An 11151-nucleotide genomic window follows, 5' to 3' on the forward strand; every position below is an offset into this window, starting at 1 on the left:
TTATTTCATAGGACACGACTTCTTGAGTTATATTAGCATTAGTTCATACTTAGAAAACACTACACCACTATACATAGTTTTACTCCTGTTCTTTTTTATTTAATTCACCATTCTTATCCATTTATCCTAATACATTATCATCTGTTGCAACATGATAATGATCATCAAGCATTATTCACAGAGATTGTGAGGTTTTTTCCCTCAATTTCTTCTTGGATGTCATCTTATACCTCCTCAATGAGTTAAGGTCCTTCTCCCTTGTCCACCTCTACACTCTATCTCATGTCAATATTCTAGTTATTCCTCTACTTATGAATCCTCATAACGCCATCTCGCTAACATTACTAGTGTAAAATATGGGGGTAACATTAGTCCCATTTTAGGAGCCAACAATAGAGGAAAAACTGGTACTAATACCAAGAATAATATGGTTTCTAATCCTCCCACCAATACATGAGTACCTTATGTGAAAATTGTTACTCAGTTGTTTCTCCCAATTATGGCTAACTTACACGTACCACATTTGAGCCAGCTCATCAATGATCATCTCCTCCATGGTCTAACTTGGCCTCCCATGCCTACCAAATTTCCCTAAAATATTCGTAAGTGTGAGGGTAATTCTAGCGAAGATCCATATAACCATGTTTGTTATTTCCATATGTGGTGTTCATCTAACTCCATTATGGAATACTTTTTCTGTGTCCCTCTATTTCAATGGACATTGGTTGGTGTTGCGATGAAATGATACATGGACTAGACTTATGGCTATCACCAAGCGTTTGCAACTATTGTGAATGTTTTTCTCTCAAACTTTCAATTACCTCTCAATTTATTGTAACTACATATTTCCAATTAACTACCACACATATTACTAATCACATTCAAGAGTGGTGAAGATAGTGGAGATTGTGTAAATGTCTGGAACTCAATGATCGATTATGCATTGTATTTTTAAATTATTACTTCCTCCCATCTCCAAAGATGTTGTTTCAACATTTTAAGGAACTGATGAAGAGGCCATTTATAAGGCCATGCAATACAACTTGATTTATGCCCAATCAGGCTATTTATACATTGTTATCATTAGTTCTCATTTCTCTCACCCTAGTAATCATTCTACACTAGGATCATCACATGTTGTTGATGCTATGATTGGGTCCATAGAATACTATCATCCTTCACGATATACTCAATGACACATGGTATATCTCCATCCCCATAGGGGGCTAAAAACCTCATACACTCATCCATCGTGTGATCCTACTCGTGTTACTTTACAAGTAGGCAAAAGCACCTCTTATGGATATGCCCATCTATAATAGACTATGCCCATCGAAAATATCCTATGCATGGGTTAACATGTACTCAACCTACTTATCAGAACATCGTCAAGTGCTATAGCCCCTATGACACCAACAGTTCAACCTCCCATGCCTTGGAAGGCACGTCCTCAGTAAGGATAGGTTCATGCTCAGTAGAACATTGCCAATCTCCCTAATCCAAAGAACAACATCATGATAACCAAGGAAATTGAGGCCAAAATCCTAATGCCATCTAGGGTGAAAACTCTAATATCAAAACCAAGAAATAGGGTACTCAACCTAAGCATAATAAGTCTCTTCTCATGAAAAAGCCTTGCACATGTTGGGGCACACATGGCAATTACATGGATGAGCGTCCCCTTCTCCCTAATATGCCTAAGATGTTGGAACACTAAGAGACTATTGTGGGTTTTAACCCTGTATAGAAATTACCTTCATATGAATTCTAAAACACAGAAAATAAACAATGTGAAAGCATAACACATAAAACACATATACACAGAGATTTTCCCCTGGATCCCAAAACCGGGACTACCAACATGATTTTTCCATTATGTTCCTTTCAATGTTATAATACATATTTGTACATGCCAAAGCATCCAATACCATGGACTGAAAACCATCGCATCCAAAACCATGTGCAAAAAATCATGCACAAAACCATAGGTATGTTCGTCGAACCTAATATAGGGTCCAAAAACAAAATTTTTCGGGGCGCTGCCCCAGACCCGATAGAGTGGGGTTACCTACACCCCTCAAACCCACTGTGGACCCCCCCCCCCCCCCCGCTCCGCGATCGGCGCAATAAAGGGGGGGCTCCGCCCCCATTCTAACATCCCGGTTAACTACGTCGGCTAGTCGTGGAAAGAATATAACACAACCCAACATTCTCCCACTTGTTGTTTTCTCTCCACAGGGGGCCACAAGAGAGCTTAGTCATTTATCCAACCCTGCAACACCCATTGTTTCTCTACACCAAGAGAACTTCTCAGAGCTCACAGATTTTTTCAATGCATCTGCAGTATTCTTCAAAGTGTCCACCTTTACCAGCAACACCTTTTTTTCTTCTATCATATCCCTCAGAAAGTGATACTAAACATCAATTTGCTTTGTCCTTGAATGATATGCAGGTTTCTTTCCCAAGAATATTGCACTTTGGTTGTCACAGCCTATCCTTATAACTCCATGTAGTAACCCCATACTTGAACACAATCTCTGCAACCAAACTGCTTCCTTGCCTGCATGAGTGGATGCCATGTATTTTGCCTCTGTAGTTGATAGTGGCACTACAGATTGGTTCTTACTCATCCAACTGACTGCACCTCCAAATAGGGTAAACACATAACCACTTGTAGATCTTCTTTGATGCATATCTCCAACCCAGTTTGCATCAACAAAGCCACGAATGTCGAACACACCGTCTAATCATGGCCTTCCTTGGTAGCACAAACCATAATCACTAGTGCCACGCAAATACCTGAAAACCCATTTCACTAATGTCCAGTGCTCCTTCCCTGGTCTTGAGATAAACTTGTGCAATACTCCCACTGCATGTGCAATGTTTGGTCTAGTACAAACCATCACATCCATCAGGCTACCGACTGCACTTGCATATGGAACATGGGACATGTCCTCTTCCTCTTCTTGTGTCTTGGAACATTGTTCAGCAGATAACTTTACACCTACAAGAATAGGAACCTTCACCAGTTTACTATCCTGCATATTAAACCTCTGCATTATTGTCTCGGCATACTTCCTATGGTTTAACCAGAGCTTCCTCTTTGTCGCATATCTTTTAATTTCCATGCCCAAAATATAGTTTGCAGTACCAATATATTTCATGTCGAATTTGGAGGACAAATGGGTCTTCAAATCCTGGATAATTTCTTTATCATTTTCCAACTAGCAACATATCATCCACATACAAGACCAGATAAATAACATGGTCACCAATTAATTTAAAAGACACATAGTCATCTGCTTCACTTCTGGTGAACCCAGGTCACCATATAAATGTATCAAATTTCTGATACCACATCCTCAGTGATTGTTATAACCCATACAGAGACTTCTTTAACTTGCATACCGGTTCTTTCTTACCCTTCACTGCAACACCTTTAAATTGCTTCATGTAGATCTCCTCTTCCAGGCGTTCTGGGTGAAGTGCACAACTTAATATGCGAGAAGGTCAACACCAGGCGGGTGAGGATGAACGATAGGAGGAGGTTTCGATCGCGGGTCTGCAAGGAACCTGGACCCGACTGATCGAACTAGGGTTACCATAGGGCGCTTAGACCGGAGGAAGGGGGTAAGCTGATCAGGGGAGCTGTGTAACCAGTGGTGGAGGAACGAGCATCTGGAGGTAAGCGTTTACTGTTTTGGGCGACAGCTGGAAAAAGAGTAAAATACTCATTGACCCCAGCGCTGGTGGAAAACCTGTCTTTTGTTTTTACTCAATTATCCGTGTTGAACCATGGTAAAATCAACCGAGCTCATGGACCTGGACCCTGCCGCGGAAGATATTTTGTCAGTTTGGGGCAAAGACCCGTCAGTTAAAAACATAGAAAGGTATTTTGGAGACAGTTCTTGCAGATCTGGAACACTCTCGCCAGAAACGCTCAGAATCCAACAATCCTTCATACAACTGACCCAAGGTTATGAAGAGAATGAGGTTATTCACCCGGATTTCTTCGGCGCTCAGCTTTCAGCTACCCCGGGAGAGGGAACCCTGTATGCAAGTTTCCGTCCCTCAAGCCATGGCAGCAAAGGGAAAATATCCACGGAAGAGCCAGTCCTTTCCGGGGGTTTGGAAGATATTGTAAATTTTCTTTCAAGTGTTGAGCGGCCGGGCAAGAAAAAGGCCGGAAGGGCATCCACCTTAACTAGGGATTCTAATGGAAAGGAGAGGGGCGACTCAAAAGGCGATGGAGATAGGCCGGGCAAAGAGATAGCCGTTCCCACGGATCCACTCGCAGGAACTCAAGCGGAGGGTCTGACTCCTCAGGTAAATCGTAACCCTAGTGATTTTTTTACTCGGGAGGCGGAGGATTTCCCTATTCTTCGCAGACCTGAGGTAGGGTTTTCTCCTTCAATCCCGGATCCAGAAAGAGCCGTTTTTAACAGAGAGGAGCGGGAGGAGGATATTGGAGGGAGGAAAAGAGGAGAAAAGAGGAAGAAACTAAGGCCCATCGGTGAACAGGAGATTGAAGGGAATTTGGTCTTGGGGATGGAAGTGAGCATAGAAGAATCTCTGGAGGTGGCCGAATGCACAGTGGTGGGTAGGGTGAGAGGAAAGAAGTTCTCATCTAGCTTCTTGCAAGATTGGGGAGAAAGGAACTGGAAGGTAGGAGAAGAGAGGGCTTTTGAAGCCTCTACCTTGGCAAAAGGTTGGTTTATGTTCAGATTCGAAGGAAAAGAAGCGGCGGATTGGGTAACTGCTAGAAATTGGGCGATTGGGAATATCCCAATCCTTCTGAAGAAATGGTCACCGATGTTTGACGCAGGCAGAGAGAAAACTGATGTGTATCCTGTATGGGTCAGGGCTCCTGCATTGCCCCATTTCTTATGGACGGATGCAGTGTTTAAGGCCATTGGGGACAAATTGGGTACGTTTTTGGAAGCTGACATGAGCTATAAGCAAACTCGAAATAAAGCCATGGCTCGGATTCTTGTTAATCTGAATCTGGGTAAAGGCCTAGCAAAAAAGATAAACCTGCAGTATAAGGATATGGTTTTCGAGCAGGTTCTGGACTACGAATACCTGCCCTTCAGATGTCATAGGTGTCACGAGTATGGGCATCTAGTGAAGGAATGCCCTCTTGGAAGGAGACGGAGGAGATTTCAAAAGACGCCGTTTCAATGGGAGGATGTTTACAGTCCTTTACATCAGTTCCATGGTCTGGATCCCACATCTGAACTGAAAAATGCTGCAGAGGAGACGTTGGCCCAGAATCTCTCATCCGTCCCGAATGTTGCTGATATGGAGGCAGAGATTCAAATGGGAGAGCAGTCGCCGGTCTATGCCCATAAAGGATCTGAACTGAAAAATGCCGCAAAGGAGTCATTGGCCCAGAATCTTTCATCTGTCCCGAATGTTGCTGATATGGAGGCAGAAATTCAAATGGGAGAACAGTCGCCGGTCTCTGCACACAAAGATAACCAGGTCACCTCAGCGGCCAAGGAACCTGCTATGGAGGAAATCTCAGCAAAGGACCAACATCTTGCAAAGCCAGCACAACCATCTGACGGTTTAATGGGCATAGAGGACATCTCGGCCGCCCTCCCCTCCCTAGATCTGAATAGTGAAGGTTGTTTAAATGAATCTGGGGCCTCGGCTCTCCTCCCTTCATGCCCTTACAACCTTCGTTCCCTCGATCATAAGGCTATCTCCTGTGCCTCAGTAGGAGGAATAGGAACTCTCCCCTCCCAAAGCCAAATTAGGAAGAAAAGAGGAAGAAAATCCAATCTCTCGTCGGCTCAGATTAAAGCAAAATTTGAGGTAGTAGATGGGAAACAGCAGTCCATTCCAGGGGCCCTTAGAGCAGCGCATCCCCCAGAGGAGGTTATCAAATGATCATTTCATCATGGAACTGTAGGGGTTTAGCCAGTAAACCCAAAAAACTGGTTTTGAGGGAAATGTTCCTAAACTCTAAAACTTACATCCTATTTCTCGAAGAGACTCTTGGAAGTGGAGTTGAGGTGGAATCAGCCTTAAATGCTTTAATGCCCGGGTGGAAATTTATAGCAATAGATTCAGAAGGTCACTCTGGTGGGTTGGCAATTGGCTATAAGGAAGGGAGGATAAAGGTCAGAAATATGTGGGGGATGAAATAGGCAATGGGAATGGAAGTTCAGTCCACAGAATTTGCCTTCCCTCTTTCCATTTGTAATGTGTATGGGCCCTGCCAGGACAGGGTGTCTTTCTGGAATAAGATGATGGCAAATTCTTTCTTGAAGAATAAAAATTTGGTGTTAGGAGGAGATTTAAATTTCTCGATTGGCAGAGCAGAGGCATGGGGTCCTTCAGCCAGGGAAGACCCCTTGTCAGACTTCTTCCTAAATCTGTTCTCTGTCAATAATCTCATAGACATCAACTTACTCAAGCTCAAGCCTACATGGAGGAACAGGAGAATCGGGGAGGCTAGAGTGGCAAAAAGGCTTGATCGTTTTTTCATTCATGAGGAACTGGCAGTCAAGATCCCTATGTTCAGGCAATGGGTTGAAGAAGGAGGGCTCTCAGACCACTTCCCGATCTATTTGGAATTCACCTCCCCACCTCCTAAACCCCCTGCTCCTTTCAAATTTAACTCTTCATGGCTTCAAGAGGAGTCCTTTTCAAATCTTTTCAAACAAACTTGGATGCAGCCGGAAGCCATTGCCCCAGAGGATAGAGGCTATTTATTCATGGAAAACCTTAAAAGATTAAAGATAGCCACCAAAATCTGGGCAAAGGACAGAAAGGAGGCTCAGAACGCGGAACTCTCAAAGATAAGTGAGGATCTTAAACAGCTGGAAAGCCCTGAGGAAGATGGTTATCTTTCGCAGGCTTCAAAGGAAAAAATCCTTCACCTTGAGAAACTTAAGTCTAAAATTCTATTGGACAAAGAAGAAGAATGGCATTTAAAGAGTAGGGCAATCTGGCTCAAAGCCGGAGATGAAAATACCAGTTTTTTCCACAATTACGCCAAAGGAAGGAAATCAGCAAATACAATATGGGCCCTCAAAAATGAAGAAGGAAGAGAAGTGCAGACTTTTCAATCGCTGTCAAATCTAGGTCAGTGTCACTTCCAAAAACTCTTCGCAGACCCGGGAGAGACTACTATTGCGGAGGTAATAAGGACAGCTCAATGTTTCCCGAGATTCTTGGAAGAGGATGAAGCGGAGGATTTATTCTGTGAGGTTACAAAGGAGGAAGTGGAAGCTACCATAAAATCCATGGCAAAAGAGAAAAGTCCTGGACCAGATGGGTGGTCCATAGAGCTTTTTCTTCACTTTTTTGATTTAATAGGATCAGAAATCACAGAAGTTGTAGAGGAGGCCAGGAAAAAAGGGGAAGTATATAGTCCTTTCAATGCTACATTTATAGCCCTTATTCCAAAGAAGGATGTCCCGGAAAGTTTTGAAGACTTCAGACCAATATCGCTATGCAATAGTATTTACAAAATCATAGCAAAAGTGATAGCAAATAGAATCAAACCTATCCTGTCTCGTCATATATCCATGGAACAATTTGGGTTTCTATCAGGAAGACAAATCCATGAAGCAATAGGAGTCGCTCAGGAGGTCATGCATAGTGTGAGGCAAAAGAACAAGAAGGGAGTTGTTATCAAAATTGATTTGTCCAAGGCATATGATAGGATAAATTGGTTATATCTCAGGTTGCTTTTAACTCACCTTGGGTTTAAACCGGATTTTATCAGTTGGATAATGGGATGTATCTGGAATGTAAGCTATGCAATTCTCATCAATGGAGCGGCCTCACCTTTCTTTAAGGGTCAAAGGGGTTTGAGGCAGGGGTGCCCTCTGTCTCCTTTGCTCTTTCTTCTTGTAGCGGAGGGTCTCAGCCAGCTGATTCACAAGGCCAGAAGAGAAGGGAAGGTGAAAGGTATTGAGGTAGCCATGAATTTATTTATATCACACCTCCTTTTTGTTGATGATATTTTAATCTTCACAAATTCTGAGCTCTCTGAAATGAAAGAACTAAAATGTATCTTAGATCTGTTTCTGAAAGCCACTGGCATGCAGATTAATCAAAGGAAATCCCAGCTGATTATGACAGGTTTAACAGTTCAAGAGAGGCAAAGGCTCCAATCAGTTTTACCTTTCCAGCCCAGTACCTTGGAAATTCCTTTCAAGTACTTGGGTTTCTGGCTAAAACCAAATGCTTATAAGAAGGAGGACTGGAACTGGCTGATTGCAAAAATTAAATCCAGGATCTCCCATTGGAGTTTTAAATGGCTCTCAAGAGCGGGCAGATTGACTCTTATAAAATCAGTGCTTTTGGCCATTCCAGTCTACTGGGCTGCTCTTACGTGGGTCCCCAAGGGCATCATGGAAAAGATCAGAAGCTTATGCAGCAGATTTCTTTGGGATGGTGCCAAGGACAACCCAGTACTTCCATGGGTGGGTTGGGACAAGTTGGCAAGATCCAAAGAATGGGGTGGTTGGGGGATTAAAAATCTTCCAGATTTCAGTCTTTCTCTGGCAGCAAAATCGGGATGGAGGCTGATAAAGATGGAAAATTTATGGACCAAAGTGATTAAAAGGAAATATATTGACCCGGTTCCTCTGGAGGAATGGATAAGGACCCCAGCTAAGAACAAACAAAATGCATCTGTGATATGGAAGGCCATTGTGGATTCGTTCAAGGTAATTGAACAAGGCTTGGCTTGGAAGATTGGAAACGGTAGAAATCTGAAGATTGGAAAAGACCCATGGATCGGTTGCAATGGAAACTTTGCCCTTTCACCTGAACTAATCAGGAACTTAGAAGACAAAAATATCTTAACTCTTGATCAGGTGGAAAAGGTGGGTCATTCGAGCATCTGGGGTCAGGCTTGGAAAGATGGAGGACATCTTCAACTGGATCAGAGGTGGTGGAACGAATGGTCTTCTTTTACCCAAGAACTTGTTCGCTCGAGTGTAAGAATTACAGACATCCCGGACAGCTTGATCTGGGCTCATGGAGAATCTGGCGACTATTCTCCTAAAGATGGCTACAAGTTTATACAATCCAGGAAAGGGTGGGGCATCCTCGAGTGGTGGTGAAAGCAAATCTGAAAGCTCAAATGCCCTGCAAAGGCCCGACTTTTTCTATGGTGCCTCCTCAAAAGGAAGGTCCCCACATGGGACATCCTCCAAGCTAGATACATGAATGGCCCTGGGAGGTGCTCCCTTTGTAAAGAGGAAGAGGATTCTATAAATCATCTGTTCCTTCGCTGCTCGGAGACTGCTAAAATATGGAGGGAGGTTGAGAAGCTGCTGAATAAAAAGCTACAGTGGGGAAATGGAAATCTGGACGAGGCTTGGTCAAATTGGTGGCAGCAGTACCCGGAGGGGAACATGAGAAATCTTCCGCCCATCATTTGCTGGGGTATCTGGCTTGCTAGAAACAGAGCCATTTTTCAAGATAAGGGAACCCAGGTTTCTGTCACAGCCATCCAAGCGGTCTCCATTTACTCTTCTATCCCTGAACCTGAAGCAAAAAGTCCACAAATTATAAGCAAGACAGTTCAAATAAAAGATGGCATCCCGTGGGCGTTCTTTGACGGAGCATCACAGAATAACATAGCTGGTGCAGGAATTGTCATTCACCTAAATGCTCAACACTCCCTTAAAGCCTCGGTGGGTTTGGGCTCAGGATCAAATAATTTTGCCGAATTATCAGCCCTGAGACTGCTCCTTTGTTGGCTTATTCACAGAAACACCTTCACTATTCAGATCTTCGGAGACTCCCTCAATGTGGTTAATTGGGTCAGCGGAAAAAGTATATGCAAGAATCAAATTTTGAAACCCATCCTGGATGAGCTGCTGGTCCTTAAGTCATCTTTTAACACTTTCTCCATATGCCATATATACAGGGACAGCAACGATGCCGCGGACAAGCTTTCTAAGGAAGGTTTGCAGCAAGTTTTGGGAGGGTGGAAGATAGTTGAAGACTGTCAAGGACAGTCCATTTCATCAGAAGTGCCTCCTTATATGTAACTTTTCAGCTGGTTCTGTATACCTGTTTTTTTTTATCACTCATTTTCCGTTTTCAGTCTCTCTATCACAGACATCTCTTTCACAAAACTCTGATACTTAATATTATATATTTTTTGTGGGTTGTTTTCCTCTCTGTTGAGGAGACCCAAAGGCTGCTTTAGTATGTTGTTTTTTGCTTTTTTGATCTGCCTCTCTCAGTCAAGGCGTGGTTTTGGTTATGGTTGTTTTGTTTCAGCTGTTTTCTTCAGTTAAAACTTGCTCAGTTTTCTGCATATCTAAAGGGCAGAAAGGAGTTTATAGTTTTTTGTTTGCTTGGTTGGCAAGCAGCTTTAACAGAAATGCTCGGCATATGCAATGTAACTTTTTATTCCCTTAATAAAAATTTCGCTTTTTCTTCGGAAAAAAGATCTCCTCTTCCATATCCCCAGGAAGAAATGTTGTCTTCACATCCATTTGTTCTACATCAAAATCAAAAGCAACAGCAACATATAGAAGTAATATAATAGAAGCTACCTTGGAAATAGGAAAAAAAAATCATCAAAATCAATTCTCGGCACCTGGGAATAACCTTTTGCTACAAACCGAGCTTTGTATTCCTCCACCTTTCCTTTTGCATTTGTCTTCTTCTTGAACACACATTTGTTGCTAATGGGTTTCCTTCCAGCTAGCAACTCCACCAGATCCCATGCCTCATTTTTGTACAAAGATGCCATTTCATCAACCATGGCCTCTTTCTAGAGTTTTTCATCCTTTGAATCTACTACTTCCTTCACAGTTCTGGGATCATCATTAGTAATAGAGAAAGCAAAATTTGAACAAAAAGCAGATGGACTATACCTTTCTAGCTACCTTCTTTCTCGAACTAATCTTCTCACACTTGGAGTTTGTGGCTCTTCATCTTCTGATTCCTCCTTTGCTATAGAGTCTAAATCTTCCTCCTTAAGCTCAAACTCTATCTTCTCAGGTTCCTTTGGTTGGACTTCATGTTTAATAACATCTTTCACCTCTCTGAACACCACATCTCGGTTGTACACAACCTTCCTTGTTACTGGTTTCCAAAGCTTATAACCCTTTCAACCATCCTTATACCAAATAAGGATGCTTTTTTCAAAGTTACTATCTAGCT

The 11151-nt window shown here is 42.7% G+C and overlaps 1 protein-coding gene across 1 annotated transcript; it reads left to right on the forward strand.

Moving 5' to 3' along the window:
* Window positions 1-9191: 9191 nt before the first annotated feature.
* Window positions 9192-10025, forward strand: LOC149177213 (uncharacterized). The gene has a single exon (XM_089421692.1). It carries the CDS (start codon window positions 9192-9194, stop codon window positions 10023-10025), a length of 834 nt encoding a protein of 277 aa, XP_089277818.1.
* The last annotated feature ends 1126 nt before the right edge of the window (window positions 10026-11151 follow it).

Source organism: Pinus tabuliformis, chromosome 4_1, assembly GCF_031772625.1.
Source record: "Pinus tabuliformis cultivar Carrire ecotype Pingquan chromosome 4_1, CPIR1, whole genome shotgun sequence".
Classification (NCBI taxonomy): Eukaryota; Viridiplantae; Streptophyta; class Pinopsida; order Pinales; family Pinaceae; genus Pinus; species Pinus tabuliformis.

Excerpts from the sequence above, each read along its gene's own strand:
- LOC149177213 (XM_089421692.1), top strand. The coding sequence starts at position 9,192 with ATGAATGGCCCTGGGAGGTGCTCCCTTTGTAAAGAGGAAGAGGATTCT.